Below are 17,444 nucleotides of genomic sequence, written 5' to 3'. Positions count from 1 at the left end.
AATATGGGCTCCTGGACACTACAAGCTAAGGGGGTTATTCTAGTCCATTCTTTCTGACAAAATCCTTCTTATGCAGCCCACACACGCGCCGATGCCGGCGGTGCGATGCTGTACGATGGGGTGCGCGCTCCCGCGGCATCTCATCGTACAGTACAAAAAGTATGTGCTGCACATACTTTTTGTACTAGTTTTTTCTAGCATAGCATCGCATCGCATGCACATCGTATGCACAAGGCATACGATGCAATGCTATGTGTGCTAGTTAAGCCCACAACGCACGCTGGAATCGGTGCGTGTGTGGGCTGCATAAGATGGACAAAACCATGTGCACTGCGGGTTGGGCAGATGTAACTTGTGCAGAGAGAATTAGATTTGGGTGGGTTTTTCTTCAAAGTGAGATCTATATTGAAGTGTAAAATCATGCAGTCAGTATTTTCCCTGCACAGAAACAAAATAACTCACCCAAATCTAATTCTCTCTGCACATGTTACATCTGCCCCCCTGCAGTGCACATGGTTTTGTCCATCTAAGAAGGATTTTGTCAGAAAGAATGAACTAGAATAAACACCAAAATGGGCCTGTCCCAGCGAATAGAGAAAGTCAAATAGAAGTTGAGAGAAATGCGTCTTTCTCTAATATGACAGTCAGCACCGATTTCTTCTAGACTCGGGCGCATCAGACAGCTCTCTGACAGGACTGAAGGGAGAGGAGTCGGGACAGGTGCAATACGGGTTAAAGCAGAAAGGAGAAGTTGGTCTTCTCTGCGCTCTCATGCAGGGACAGATTAAGGCTTGGAACAAAATCTGGACTTCCAACCTCACTATATAATTGGTTTCATGTTGAACTATTTAAGTTGCATTAAAGGAATTTCAACACAGGTGATTGCAATCATAAAGCGAGAGGGAAGTAGTACAGTATAGAGCACTTCCATCGGTCACTTCAACACAGCAACATTTTTAACAATACTAATGAACTACTAATATTTATGTTACTTTGTCTGTTGTTTTATGTTTTCTATGTGTGTTTTACAAACATCACTGGCCAATGATTTATATTTGAATAATAAATTCAGCATATGATAAATTTGTTCCCAGCGCAGTTTTTATGTTTTGTATTTTGTTGTTGTCTAAGGACTGAGCATTAAGCATATCCTTTTAAGGGGACTACCACATGTATATATAATAAACTAATTGGTTTATTATGGGACTGGTTTTAGCACTAGAATATTGTATATTACATTTAAATCACTGGGGTATGTTTTGATTAATCAACAGAATGGCACTGAAAAACCACTAAAATTGATATAGATCATAAAACAGCCTCTCGATTCAATAATTTTTTCTGTGGATCAGTGAACCATCTGTCTTAGTGTGATGTGTACCCCAGTTGCTGCACATCGCACTTAGTAAAGGGATAGAACACCTGTGCAACCTACCTGATTAAGTTACAAACATAAACATCTTCTGGATTGGCCTTTGTGTAATTTTTAAACACACCACTTTTCTTCTCTTCTTAAAACACATTAAATGTTTATGTCTTTGTATGTGATTTTACCTCTATTTTTTCACTGTTGATCTAGTTCCTGCATTGAAAAACAGGAAATTTTTAGAAATAACCTAATAAAAGTTATATCTTAAAAAAGAAAATTGTCAGTGCGTTCCCCTCCAAGCAGTCCCTTTCTTCTTCCCTTGTAAAAACGTATGTTAGATTAAACTAGCTTAATAATGCCTCGGTACTGTTTATAGCTCTACTTAATTGAAAGACAATTGGTTTACAAAGTTTTTGTGAAGTGAAACAAAGACAACTTAAACAACCTTAATATACACATATAAAAATAAAATGAACTTTATTATCTTCTTGTCATATGCAAGAATAACAGCAGCCTCTGTACTTCTCTAGTCACTGGGACAGGAATCAGGACAGCTAGTGATGTCAATGTGCTATGGCCGGGGAGGTGCTATGTAGATCAGCACCAGAAAAATAATGCCTTTATACAGATAACATTTTGAAAAAAAAACAACGTTTTTCAGCGTTACAAAATAGAGCACATTGGTCCGTATTCAATGTGGCCGGCGAGGGGGTTAAACGGCGGGGTTCGCAGAAAACCAGCGATCCCCGCCGTTTAATCCCCTCACTGGACGCTCACCCTATTCTATGTTCCGGGGAAAACCTCGCTGTCACGGGACAGCGGGGATTCCCCCAAACAGCGAGGCTCACGGCTAATGCAGGGAGCATGCTGCATTTAGCCGCAAGTCTCGCTGCTTCTGCAGCCGCATGAGCCGATTCCCACTCACTCCGAAAACAGAGCGAGGGGGGAATCGGTGTATACGGGGGGGGGGGGGGGGGGGGTCAGTTGACCGGGCAGCGGTGACAGCTCAACCAGAACATTGAATACACCTAATTAAATGGAGTTTTCCTATCTAAGGAAGAAATTTGATGGTTTTAAATTGTTTTAGCGCACCTGTATCCTCTGTCTGAATTACACATTTTCCCTGAATCTGTCTTTTTCTATATATCACACACACAAAAAGTGTCGTATTGTTTTTTTGCTGTAATGCATCTTGGTTCCACACATATTATAGGAAATGCTGTAATTTCTAGTTGAATGTTATTTGTGTAAATTGACAAATCTGGTTTCACAAATGCGTGCTCCACCTGTAGCATGTCACTATTATAATAGGGAATTGTTACACTTTATGTATCATTGAAACAGAAAATGTAACTTCTTGACATTGTGTTTATGTAATATGAACGAATGCTGATTCTTTTGGGGACTTTTTATAATTACTGTCATGGCATGTGACAGCTTTCCTGTTTTATACTTCTGTGGGAGTTTTTGGATTGTACAGTACTGGCCTTTTCCTAGGCTCTTCCTAATGACGCCAGTTACACTCAGGCTCCTCCCCACTTAGGAGAGTGTCCATTCTCCACGATCCACACCCAGCTTATTGTTTTTACACCATTGTAGTTTGCAGAGACAACATGTACTAAAGATATGAAGCAGGAAATGACCAGATTTCCGTATTACTGGGAAAGAAACTCAATGTTGGCTACTCCTGGCTCCTTTCCGCATGTTGTTATTATTTCTGTAAATTCCACTGTAATTACTCAATAGTGAGATCACTGGAATACAATGAAGTACTACTGAATGTGTATACCCTACTGTGCAAATATCTGCATTTGGGATCTAAGATATAGATAGATCATTGCCAGCTGTGGCGTATGAGGATCTACATGCCACAAAACACAAAAGGATATACTGCAGTACAGTATATGCATCATACATTTATGCAACACTAATAATTGGACCATATAATAACATAGCATCTAGAACAGGCAGAGTAATATTTCATATTTGCTCAACACAAAGAGCAAAAGTTGTAGAAACAAATCTTAAAATGACATGACTATGTGACTGATTAAGACTCAGAGATTCATGTAGAAGACCTGATACAGTATTTATGTCAATCCCTTCTGTTTAGTGATCTGCTTAAGGACACATTGAATGTGTGCAGATCTGGTCCTGCAATATCATTTGCAGTACCCTAATAGCTGCAGCATTATGGACCTGCTGCTGGCATTTGGAGTGGTGACTGGGAGTGTTCTAGTAAAACTGGTTATTTTTTCCTTCTAATTCTAGCCCTATACAGGCCACACGTGAGACGTGTGTTTCATCTATGTCATTCTCACCTGTGGACAATGATTATGAATGATCCATATTGGAATTAGGATAATCTAGAATGTTAAAAATCCCTGACTCAATGATCCCACTCGTATTTTGTTTGGAATTAGTGAATCAAGGATTTTCAACATTTTGATTTGTCTGATCCCTTGACCCAGACATAGGGAGAGCCGGGAATTGCCCCAATACTTCCTTAGTGTTAGGGTCCTTTCGTTTATTTGACTGGCTTTGACAAAGCATACTATGAGGGTTATTCCATTTGATTCCCCCAGATGCTGCCGCCGAATGCCGTATGTTTTTTTTCTATAGCACTTATCAATGGTATCTTTGTTCTCTGGATCTTGGGTAGAGATCTTATCCCAATAATAACTTTGGCTTTCTCATTGCATAATGAAGATACAATCTTATACCACATTTACACCAAAACTGCCAGGTTTTTGGATTCGTCCCCAACCCGGATGCGAGCCGGTAGTTGTCCCCTTTTACACTGGTGTCCCCCGGCATTATGCCATCATCTTCAAGTGCCGGGAAACCCACCAGCTGGGACCCCCGAGACGCCAACCGACACACTGGGAGGAAGCCCAGCACTTCGTTCTGTGAGGTGAATGGCAGCCGCACACAGGAATCAATTCACCTATCCCTGCCTCTGCTGCTGTCTGCATAGTACAGCAGACTGCAGCAGAGGCTGTACGCGGCCCCTACCGAACCTCCAGACTGACCACAGGACACTTTGGTCTGGAGGTATGGCCTCCCCTATTGGTGGAAATGGGTCCCCGGTTCGGATCCAGGTTACCCATTTACACGGCCCCTGACTCAGGGTATGCCCCGTGTTCGACCCTGATCATTTGCAGGAACAGGACCCGAGTTATTTATTTATATTTTTTTACTCCAAGCTCCATTTTACTCCATTTACACCAAGCCCCAGCCTGGAGTGGAGCGACAATAACCCGGGTCGAGGCTTTGGTGTAAAAGGGGTATTAGAATATTTTCTTATTTCTAAACCGATCTTTAAAGAAAGTAATAAAATATGCATAAAATATATATTAGGTTTGTCTGATAACCATTCCTGAGCGCAATGTTGAGTTCAGTGTATGGAACAGCACATTAACATTGATGTATCTGAGCAGCACAGATATCACTGACAAGTTTTATCCTATTATTACCAGAAGAAACATAGGGTGCCGAAAATGTATTATTCTGAAGAAACATCGGGTGCAAAAAATGGATTTTTGCAATTTTTCCAGATGTTTAGCCGTTTTTTCTTTTTTTAAATTTGGTTGGCAGAAAAATATTTAGCCCGAAAACAGTTTCCATGAAATCTGTGTTTTCCCTTGAAACAGCCCTGTTTTCATCCTCACTACGCTCGGCACAGTATAATAATCAAACTCTATGTCCACTTGGATAGTAAAGTATGAACCAAGTCGACCTGCACCAAAAAAAACCCGAAAAACTAATGTTGACCATGTGACCACAGACCACACTCCCGTTGATCTAACGATTGCACCTAACTTCCGTTATTGATGATCTAGATGCGGTCAACTATCTTTAGGCATCTAACTAGGTGCGTTCGACTAAGCGTGGTGGACCATAACATGGTCGGTCTAGACATTGTAGATCCGTTGACCATATACTGCCCTTACTACAGTGTAGCACATATAAAAATACACTTTTTTACATGTGCAACTAGAATTTCTAAACACAACAGTTGTGACTACCAAGGGCAGTATTAGTGTATAAACGTAACTAATACAAGTGTTTGGTATGCTGTGCGGAGTCTGGCCAATATTCTGGTGACCGATTGTATGAGACTAGAAAGATTTTCACCCGGGCAGTTCTGATAAACAATCTTGCACAGGGAGAAAGTTATTATTGTGGCTTATGGTGTGGAAGAATATGAGGCAGCAACGGTGAATAATGTCATAAGATCATGTAAACAATGTCACAGTGTATACTATATGTGTAATGATAGTATTCCTATTGTTGTTATCACAGGGGAACACATTGTGCCTCTGTGAATGTATTTTTCCTATTTTGTATTGTGAGCTTCCTCGCTGTGGGAACTCTCTCTATTTTCCCACTCCTTTCTCTTTCTCCCTCTTTCAGATTACCCCCCCTAAATCCCTCAATACAGTCCGTTTCTTTTCTCGCTTGTCACTTGTCACCCTCTTCTCTCTGTATCTGACTGTTCAAGCCCCTCTCGCTGTTGTGCTCACATTTTTGGCTGGATGTTGGGACAAACTGTGCTTTAGTTTTGTTTTTGAGGCTCCAGGGTGGATAGATGGGAATTTTCAATGCTGGAATGAAGTGGCTTCCACAAAGGACAAAGCATGTCAGGAGATCTTGTGAATAGGGAGAAGTGACCTGCTTGTCCCGTAACCTCCTTTCTGCTAGTGATGTGCAATGAATTACTAATATGGTTTTGTGTGTCCTGCTGAGGCTCTAGGCTCTCAGGAAGTCACTATTGCATTTGTGCATTTAATACATATGTTTCACAGTTTGTTTTCAAAGATGAAACAGATAGGAGTAGTAAAGACACATATTGTATTAGGGACTGCTCACAAACTGCTGCAAAGAAACTCCAGAAGGTACAGCATATACAGACATACCACAGAGCATGCACTGGTTCTACTGGTAAAACACTGGTCCGTCCTCTGCAAATATGCCCCATACACACTAGGCGACTCTGGCTGTGGCCGATATAGTACATAATATTGGCCACTGTTGGCCGATATGTAGTGTACACACTGACCGATATCAGTAAACGATATTGTTCAGTGACGTCACCAGGACCCACTGAACATGCAGGTCGTTGGCTATACAGCCAAATTGATCTGCATGTTCTGCTGATGGCAGAGGTCATTATCGATGCGCGGGAGCGTGCATCATTAACGGTATTGAGTGTACACACAAAAGGACATAGTAAAAAATATCACTCAGAAAGCCCTTTCCAAGCAATATCTTTTACCAGAGCCTGTCTGTTGAATCGCATCTGAGCAAGCAGGCTTGGCTGGGATCGCATGTGATATATCGCATGGAATCCCTTCCGGGCGGCTCACGGGGGAATTGTGGGTAACTTCTGCACTATGAGAAGTTGCCCTAGTGTATGGGGTCCTTAAAGTCTTTGCTTCCAAACATAACTTTTAGTAATGATCCCTGTGTTATTTTTTTCTGCAGGTAGAATACCATCCCTTTCAGAGACCACAGAAGCTGATAGATTATTGTAGGAGAAATAATATTGTATTTGGAGGGTACTGTCCTCTGGCAAAGGGACAAGCTCTGACACATCCAGTCATCTTGAGGCTTGCAAAGGATTATGGGAAGACACCAGCACAGATCTGTATACGTTGGAGCATCCAGGTGAGTGGCTTGATATTCTGATATGTCTGATTTGATGCGTCTGATTTGATGCAACTACAGGCAAGATGAAAGCTAAATAACCTACATGACCTAAATATCCGCTTCAGCAAGCATGTCATGCGCTAGCATTGCTTTATTTGTCCTGCAACACATCAACATGTATTTTTTCATTATACACTGTGGGAAATGCATAAAGCTGTTACTTTTAGACATGAACCCAACCTTAACAGACATACGCATGCAGGCTTACTGAGTGACAGGCTTGTGCTCACTTTTAAGCTGAGAGTGCAGGAAACCTGTACATTATTGTCCTTCTTTTAAATAGACTCCACAACATTTTAAGCATATTTACCATATTTGTGGGATATTGCATAAAAATAAGTATCTGCAATATTATGGATATCAGGATGTAATGAGGGACCTCACCAGGGGGGGGGCAAGGAAGTTTACAATTCACATAGGGGAGGTGCAGCAACTGCCACCAACTGTCATTTCAAATTGACTAACGGGCATTGGGTGTGGCTGTCCATTTGAATTTTGGACTGTGTTGCAGCCCAACCTCTGGAACCACCACTGGACCTCAGTAAAAATCTACACTATCTGCCACGGTCCCTTCATTTTCGGACTCAAAAACAGCCTTAATTTTTTCTGTGCTGCCTTCTAAGCTGTCAAATTTACCAAGCTCTGGTATTGGCTACTCTTTCTCTGATTCTTTCACATAGGGATTCTCTGGATTACACTCCATCTATAACCACTGATGCATGCACAGGCCAATGGCTGCACATGCGCAGTATGCATACTGAACCAGGAGTGATAACGTCCTTGTCCCAGCAAGAGAATTATATTAAATTTGCTTAAAAAATTTTATTTTAACATTACAAATCTAGTTGTTATTTTCATCCCATCTACATTTAAAATGAAGCATATGATAAATAGGCCCATATGAGCTATATGTTAATTTAATATCATGCTTCTGAGTCTTAAAACGTCTTTCTTACCGCTACGTTGTTTGTCTGGTAGCGCTGTGGTTGCATGCCTTTTCTGGTTGTCACAGGTTGTCAGTGCTGCAAACTGCTCCCATTCAGTTGGGGAATCGGCCTGCGCAATGTCCATTCATCGCTCTCAGCAGAGGCGTAACTAGAGCACCGCAGCGGCCGCGGGGGGGGCGCTGTGCATGTGTGGGCGCCGGGGGGCTGTGGTGCTATAGTTAGCCCCCTCCCGTCCGCCCATGTGCCGCCCGCCAATCCGCCGCCCGCAGCCTTACCTGTCTTGCTGGTCCCGTCCCGGCTCCCTTGCTTGCTTCATTCTTCTGCTAGTGAGACGGACCACAATAAAATGTCCGCCCCATATAGCAGACAGTCTGCTGTATGGGGGCGGACATTTTGTGTTTGTCCGTCTCACTAGCAGAAGAATGAAGCCAGCAAGGGAGCCGGGACGGGACCAGCAAGACAGGTAAGGCTGCGGGCGGGGGGTGCGGCGGGGGGCGCCCCCCATTAACGGCGGGGGGGCGCCCAATTCATAGTTACGCCACTGGCTCTCAGTCTTCACATTCTGGTTCCAGTCTGGCTCCACCTTCAGTCCGGTTCCAGTCTGGCTCCAACTCCACTCTGGCTCTATCTCCATTCCAGTCCCAGTCTGGCTCCAGCTCCAACTTCATTGCGGTTCCAGCCCGGCTCCATTCCGGTTCCAGTTTGGATCCAACATCATTGCGGTTCCAATCTGGATTCCAACTTCATTTTTGGTTCCAGCCTGGCTCCAACTCTATTCTGGTTCCAGCCTGGCTCCAACTCTATTCCGGTTTTAGCCTGGCTTCAGCTCCATTCCGGTTGCATTCCGGCTCTAGCTTCATTCTGGTTGCAGTCCAGCTCCATTCCGGTTGTAGTCCGGCTCCAGTTCCATTCCGGTTCGACTCTAGCTCCAACTTCATTCAAGTTCCAGTCTGGCTCAAACTTCATGTATGTTTCAGTCTTAACCCTTTGAGTGCCAACATCTCTGTATGATATGTGCAAAATATTCCAGCATTGTTCACATTTGTTATACAAATTAAAATTAAAATTCTCGGCTCCTGATTGGCCAGAAATCATTCTGTCCAGAGACGCCGAGGAAGAAACATCTCTGCGCCGGTGAAGTCCTGTAAGCCGGGTAACAGATGGGAGCAGCGCTTCAGCCGGAGAGGATGCCGAGGTCGTCGCCGGGGACCAGGTGAGTAGGATTTCCTTCCTTAGGTACCCCTGGGGACTACCTCGGATCCCGGACCCCGGATTCTTCAGGACAGGAGCCCCGGAACCCCAGGACCAGCCCCGGAACCAGGACCAAGGCCCCGGAACCGGACTCTTCTGCCCTGGAGCCCCGGAGCCCGGACCCAGGATCCAGGGACCGACCTACGGGCTCAAGGTAGGTAAGTATCAGTGTGTGTGTGTTCTGTGTGTATAAAACTTTTATTTTTCAGGGTGTCAGTGTGTTTTCTTTAACTATTTTTTGTACTGCAGAACTTCAAGTGCCAGCGGGCCCTTTAATGCCCCGCATGCTGGGACTTGTGATTCTCCAAGTCCCAGCATGCGGGGTAGGCTTGCTGGGACTCATAGTTCGCCAGTAGAAAACAATAGTTTTACTTCTTTTTTTTACACAATTCATCAGCCCGATGCCCACCGCCCAGGGGCATCGGGGACAGCCCCGGACTTTCAGCATGGGCTGGTAAGTCCTGGAGGGGGGGACCCCTTCATTGGGGGGTTCCCCACTTCCCCAGGACCCCTGCCCATGCTGACCAGCCCAGGGGGTTAATGCTTTGGCCGCGGGACCTTATATAATAAGTGTCCCCCGGCTGTGGCATTACCCTGCTGGCTGGTTGGGTCCGGTGCTGGTTCTTAAAATACGGGGGACCCCTAGTCATTTTGTCCCCCGTATTTTGGGAACCAGCGCCGGACCTTGAGCCTGGTGCTGGTTTCATGAAATCAAGGGGACCCCGATTTGTCGGGGACCCTGATTTTATGTCACCAGTATCGGCTCAATGAGCCCTGGGCTGGTTATGCTCGGGCGGGGGACCCCGCATGCGTTTTTTTTACTTTGCGCTTTCCTGCAAACGTGCGATTTTCAGACATGAAAATCGCACATTTTCAGGACTAAAGACAGCGCACCAATTCGCCGCAAATCGCACCACTTCGCACTTTTCAGGCTCCAATGCTCATCACATTAAATATGTGTATTTTGACTGAAAAGTGCGATTTGAAAAAGTGCGATTTGCGGCGATGTGGTGCGCTCAAAAAACATGCGCATTTATCTCAATCCATAGAATGTCACCTTGTAGGTCTTATGATAAATACAATTGTTTGCTTGGCAATTTTCACACCTATTTTGATAAATTCAATTGGCACTCAAAGGGTTAAGAAACTCCATTCTGGTTCCCGTCCAGCTCAAACTCCATTCCGCTTCCACTCTGGCTTCAACTCCATTCTGGTTCCAGTCTGGCTTCAACTCCATTCTGGTTCTAGTCTGGCTCCAACTCCATTCCGGGTCCAGTCTGGCTCCAACTCCACTCAAGTTCCAGTCTGGCTCCATCTCCTTTCCGTTTCCAGTCTGGCTCCAGCTCCAACTTCATTACGGTTCCAGTCCAGCTCTATTTCGGTTCAAGTCTGGATCCAACTTCATAGCAGTTCAAGTCTGGATCCAACTTCATTGCGGTTCCAGCCTGGCTCCAACTCTATTCTGATTCTAGCCTGGCTTCAGCTCCATTCTGGTTGTAGTCTGACTCCAGTTCAGTTCTGGTTCAAATCTAACTCCAACTTCACTCAAGTTCCAGTCCAGCTCAAACTCAGTATATGTTTTATTCTGAATCCTACTCTGTTGCTCTTTCAATCTAGATCCAACTCTGCCAGTGCTCTCACATCAACACCCCATGCCAACCCATACCAGATCAGGCCCTCGGGAGGGACATTTAATCAAATATAATACTGTGTAATATATGCTATAATAGTATGATTAGCATCACACTTAAATGGCACTGTGATTATGTATTTCTGCTCTCCACAGAATGGCATTATCACCATCCCAAAGTCTACAAAAGAGCACAGAATCCATGAGAACTGCCAGGTGAGAGACAGTCACTGTATCTGTAAATAGCAGGAACCATAGCAGGAAATTTGGTGAGGTTAAGACACGCAGGAGGGATTTAGTAAAGGTCAATTTTATTTGATTTAAAATGGGTTAAAACCCATTTTAATCTAGTTTGGCTTCTGGGTCTTAAACACACATTTTTTAACAGGATTTTTTTTTTTAGATTGATATTTAAATATTAATATGAATCATTTGGCCTTGGATTTACAATCATTTACAATCATTTGGCCTTGGATCTTCCATTTTTAATCAATCAAAAAATAACTTTTTAGTAAATTCCCTCCTTACTGTGTGAGATGGGTTTTTTTCTTATGTTGTGCATACCTGCATCATTAGGCTGTCTTGAATTATCCTTTCATTTTTAAACAGATCATTAGCCTTAATGGTAATGGAGTATAACAAGTACATTACAGATGAAGGTATACATTTACAAGGGGAGTGTAAGCTTTAGAGGGTGAAGTAATATGTCTCCAGATTCCTTGTATCCCATGGTTAAAAAAGAGAATCACTGAAATTCTATGTGAATGGGGGAGATGTATGAAATAGTTGTAAAGGTTTAAAAAAATAAAGCGATTTATAAAATAGCATTAACGTGTTCGGGCATGCCTCCTATCAATCACATTACATTGCAGGATAACCATGACATAGCTAGGAAGACATTGCATACTCCTGTACATGTGGTCATTTATCACAAGGGAACAGTTCCAGTCACAGCTCCCTAATCGCAACATGAAAAATACACAGATTCTGTCATCTCTAATGACTCTGAGGCCTAAAACAACAAAAGAGAAAATTACACTTTACTGTGGCCCACTGTACTGTATGTCTTAGCGTCCCTGGTTATATTGTCAGTCTTTGTGTTATGTTTGCTGTGAGTAATGTATGAATGAACTAAACTGGTATGTAAAATTATAAATATTGTGTTGTATATATATATATAAAAAACATTAAAAAATGAATCGTAAGTTTACCATATAATATATGTAATGCACAGGTAACCAACGCATAGTTTTTAAGTATTCAGATCTTTGATAACACTAGCCAACAAAAAACAACTTTTTATTTGCTTCTTTTCCAAAAATAGTCTTTTTTTTTTACTAAATTTGGGTCAGGAAAACCGAATATGACCTTAGAATTTGTTTATTAGCTCTAGTTTTTTTAGATACACTACTTGTGATACATGTACTTCTGTAGTAAAAAACAATATTATATTAATATGATATCTGTACACAACAGAAGTAGTAATTGTTTGAATTCAATCTATGTACAGGTAAATTAGCAGAAAATAAGATAACCTTATCTATTTCGTATGACAACCTATTTATGAGTGCGCCTTCGTTTTGCTTGTGGTTTGTACTCTTGTCCTGGAGCATCTCTTGTCACCGTCCAACAGTAGTCTGCAAGCAAGGACAGGTCCCATTTACCCCGATATCTTCGTTCCACAGATGAAATATCTTGGTGGAATCTCTCACCATGCTCATCACTTACTGCACCACAATTCGGAGGAAAGAAGTCCAGATGAGAATCGAGAAAAGGAATTTTGAGTGACATATATGAGTAACATATATATTGAGTAACAAAATATGGCTGACAATAACTCAGGATACCTGTACTAAGGATTGCCAACCTACAATTTATTTAAATAAAAAAAATCCCTAGTATTTTTCGAAAATTGCTCAAATTCTCTAGCATTTAATGATATATGGTTATATCTCAGAACATAGAGCTAACTCAGCATTTTAAATGCCATATTCGTATTTCCCATGCTCGAATAAACTAGAAATTACTATTTTTGTTTCAGAAGCATTTTCACTGTTGGCTAGTTCAATGTAACTGCAACACTGTTATTATTATAAGAGTATTACAAAAAAAAAATTATTTGGTGCTATTGCTTGAATAACATATCCTTTGTGTTCTGTGGTGGTTCTAAATAATATCTGTGTTTTATTGATCAATTCAATAGCTCTCCCACACAGTGGTGGAACATTTGGGTAGTGGGCCCTGGTGCAAAAATATAATTTGGGCCACATCATCCACCCCACCCAAGTTCACCCAAGTTAGATGCAACATGGCAGTGGGTGGCAGGGGGAGGCAGAGTGTGACGAGGGACAAAATAGTGGGTGACAGGGGCAACAATGGGCCCTTTGGTCCTCAGGGGTCCTGGTGCACCGCAATTGCTGCACAGATGGTAGATGCACCTCTTCTTCCACACAATGTCAGCACTACAAGACGGGAAAGAAACCCAGAATATACATAGCAGTTGGGCTAATAGCCACCTCCTAATCACACCGGAGTTGCCTTGTAGTTTGGCTGCAGGCAGAGATGTGGTAATGTCATTTTTTTATGGTAATGGTCACTGATAAAAGCATTGCGTTTCCCCTGCATGGACTCATATTGAGCACAGTGTGGACACAGTCCATTTAGCTGGATTTTTTACAGGCATACTGTGCTCACATATACTGTGCTCACATGTGGTACGAAATGTCTTATAGCAGAAGCTTATATTGCTCTTCTAGTACAGCACCACACACCACTGCCTGTAACCTAACTAGAGAATGCAATAGCCCAGTTACTTATGTGTATATATATCATATATATATATATATATATATATATATATATATATATATATATATCTAGAGAAAATATAGAACAGAGGGGCGCTCCATGGTGCATGTAAACGATATATTTATTATGGAGGAACAAACACTCCTTAAAAAGGATAAAAGCAATTGCTCGTACCAATAAAAGAACAGTGTGGGCTGGTTACCACATGATAAAACAAACAATACCACGGCAAATCTGCTCCAACCGCATCTCCACTGGCATCAGGTCGACAGGGACTCGCAGACGCTGGGTTGCGCCGACAGGACTCGGAAACCGGAGGCCGGGGACACAGGCAGAAGACAGCGCCGGGACACAGTCAGCACGGGTATCACTGACCAAGCCCTAACATGTTTCGTCAGAGACTTCGTCAGAGGGCGTGGTTCAGTGACTACCCGAGGATAATTTATCCCAACTATCCACCAATCAGAATCTCTGAAATGCCGGTGATGTCATGTACTAATGACAGGTGGGGTGAAAGCCTTACAGGTGATTTGAGTTTCACCACAGACACACTTTGTGCAAAAGAATATTAAAGCCACAGATCTAATGCGGATTTATAGGTGCCTTGAATAGTTAAATATATTATTATCAAGGTGGAACACCTTATATATATATATATATATATATATACCAAAAATGTTTATGGCATTTCAAAGTTTCCAATGTTGGGAACAATAAAAAGAAATTTATGAATATAAAATTTCATTAAATACACAATATATCAATTTTACATGTGCAAATATGCAAATAATTTTACAATCATGAAAAACAATATATTTTCTTTATACAAATATATCATTAAAAATTTCATAAAAATTTCATGAAAAATCACATAAAAATACATAAAAATATACAAATACATATAGAAAAAAACTTATACATATAGAAAAAAACCCATGCATTACAAAACAGTAGAATATTGATGAAGCAGGATTTTTTAGAAAATTGCTGAAAAACATAAAAAGACATCACTGGTTAATATACGGGGTGATTTCATAACCTTCATTTAATCCCAAAGGAACCAATGTATTTAACTTCAGAATCCAGTGGGTTTCACGGCGCAATAATAATTTTTCTCTATCCCCTCCTCGTTTGGGGGGCAAAACCTGTTCAATTATTCTGAAAACCGCTCCACTGGGGTCACTATTATGGAAAGTTTTAAAGTGCCTTGGAACACTATGGTTTGTTAGACCATTTTTTATATTTCTCATGTGTTCCAAAGCCCTTATTTTAAAAACTCGTTTCGTTTTTCCAACATAGTGAAGGTCACATTTACAGGACAAAACATAAACTACAAATGTTGAATTGCAGTTTGTAAACTGTTGTGGTTTAATAGCTGATAATTTTGGATTAGTTAAGTCTGCTCCTCTCGCTATATTTTTACAGACTTTACAGCTATTACACTGATAACATCCTTTTAAATCCAAAAAAGTTGTAGTAGTGGGATTCTGACATGTATTACTTAGCTGGCTCTTGGCGATCATATTCTTTAAAGTCCTCGCTTTTTTGTACACTATCTTGGGTCGTGATGGTAATGACTCTCCAAGAATAGGATCCAGCTTAAGAATATGCCAGTTATTATCCAATATACGCTTAATCTCTTTCTCTTTATCATTAAATTGCGTGACAAAGGAACAATGGTCCTCTATGTGACCAGTTTTATTATTCACACTTTTATATTGTAAGAGATTATTGCGTTCTAATCCACGTGCTCTATCTCTAGCTCTATTAATGGTGTTAATAGGGTACCCCCTTTCACTGAATCTCTCAGTGTATATATCTGCTTGGGTATCATATGTTACAATATTAGAGCAATTTCTGCGAAGTCGAATAAACTGTGAGAAAGGAATATTTTGTTTCCAAGAGTCCAAATGGCAACTCTGGAATTCCAGATAACTATTACAATCGACTTGTTTGAAATATGTGGAAGTCTCAATGGACTTAACATCAGGGTAATTTTCCACACTCAACATTAAATCCAAAAATTCAATCTTAGTTTTGTGAAAATTATAAGTAAATGAAAGATTATAACTATTTTGATTCAAAACATCGACAAATGATTTAAATGATGATTCATCACCCCTCCACACTATCATAATATCATCGATGTATCTTTTGAATAAAATTACATTGCTCAGCAATTCAGGGGTTAAAACATTATGTTCCCAGTCCCCCATATACAGGTTAGCCAGACTTGGGGCACAGATCGTTCCCATCGCCGTGCCCCAAGTCTGGAGGTACCAGCACCCCAAAAACTCGAAATAGTTATATTCGAGAACAAATTTCAGACAATCACATATAAACTTAATTTTCACTGGTGACAACTTGCTTTTAGACAGAAGAACTCTCTCTATTGATTCAATACCCTTTTGGTGTGGGATTTTCGTGTATAATGATGAAACATCGATGGTCCCGAAACTCAGACCATCGTCCCATTCTATGTCTTTAAGGATCTGCAACATATGGGTAGAATCTTTTACATATGTTGGCAATGCAGGGACATATTGTTTAATGTATGCATCCACAAATTCAGATAAACGTGAGGTGAGTGATCCGATACCAGCCACTATCGGACGCCCCGGGGGGCGTGTCCGATTCTTGTGGAGTTTTGGCAGGTAATAGAATGTCGCTAGGTTGGGGGTAACATTGTGAAGATATTTAAATTCATCCAATGAAATACATTTATCAACCAATCCCTTTTTCAGCAATATTTCTAAGTCACCTATAAACGCTTTTGTGGGATCATGGGCTAACTTTTTATAGGATACCTCATCTGATAACAAGTTATTAGCCTCCTGTATATACATTTCTCTATCTAGGATAGCAATACCTCCCCCTTTGTCTGCATTTTTAATAACAATCGATGTATCATTCATCAATTCAGTTAGAGCTTTCCTTTCGCGAAAGGATAGATTAGAGGGATTTTTTCGATTGAGATCTATTTTATCAAGGTCTCTTTTTACCAGCTCCGTAAACATATCTAGGTGTGGGCCCCTAGATTCAACTGGGTAAAAAGTAGACTTCAGTTTAAGACCTGAAGATTCATCTGCTGTTATTGACGATGAAGGTAGAGAAACCTCGCCATCTTTTTTTAAAAAATGGCGTTTCAGTGTTAGTTTTCTAACAAATAGATTTAGGTCTATTTGTAGGTCTACTTTATTAGGCAGAGCCGAGGGAGCAAAAGACAGCCCTTTTAGTAACAACGATTTTTCTGAGGGATTGAGTAATTTTTTAGACAGGTTATAAATGCCATGGGACTCCAAGTCCTCAATCACAGGTTCTTGGATGTCTACTATAATACTCTGATTTTTGACTCCCTTCCTGATTGTTCCTGACCCTCGATTTCCCCTAGTCGTCTTTTTCCCCGGACAGGTGTTCTGGGGGGTGGGGGGTTTTGTATAGGGTTTTTTGGGCGTGCGCCCTGATCTAAAAAATGATCAGTATGTTGATTTTTCTGCTCATTTGAAGAGCGTAAGCGCTCAAATCTGTTATTATGAACAAAACCTCTCGGCTCGTCATAGACTGGTTTCTGCCAGTGTAATTTAGGGTCTCCCATCTGGTAGTTCTTTTTATATCTAGGACGTACTACAGTCCAATTATCTCTATTATCAAACCTCTCATTGTTATATGATGAATGATTTCTAGATTGATAATTATTCCTCTGCTTAAATTGGGGGGTTTTTTTCTG

The 17,444-nt window shown here is 41.4% G+C and overlaps 1 protein-coding gene across 2 annotated transcripts in view; it reads left to right on the top strand.

The window, feature by feature from the left end:
• LOC146026336 (glyoxal reductase-like) overlaps positions 1-17,444 on the top strand; it is a 134,450-nt gene that overhangs the window by 62,391 nt on the left and 54,615 nt on the right. For both annotated transcript variants that reach the window (XM_083156928.1, XM_083156929.1), the window contains exons 6-7: positions 6,857-7,039; positions 11,066-11,125. In XM_083156928.1, the coding sequence (XP_083013054.1) occupies positions 6,857-7,039; positions 11,066-11,125 (243 nt within the window). The remainder of the gene's footprint in view (positions 1-6,856; positions 7,040-11,065; positions 11,126-17,444) is intronic.

The sequence above is a fragment of the Crinia signifera genome, chromosome 8 (assembly GCF_055691185.1).
Source record: "Crinia signifera chromosome 8, ASM5569118v1, whole genome shotgun sequence".
In the NCBI taxonomy this organism is placed as follows: domain Eukaryota; kingdom Metazoa; phylum Chordata; class Amphibia; order Anura; family Myobatrachidae; genus Crinia; species Crinia signifera.
The sequence above is the reverse complement of the archived record's forward strand: the minus strand, read 5'-3'. Positions and strand labels throughout refer to the sequence as shown.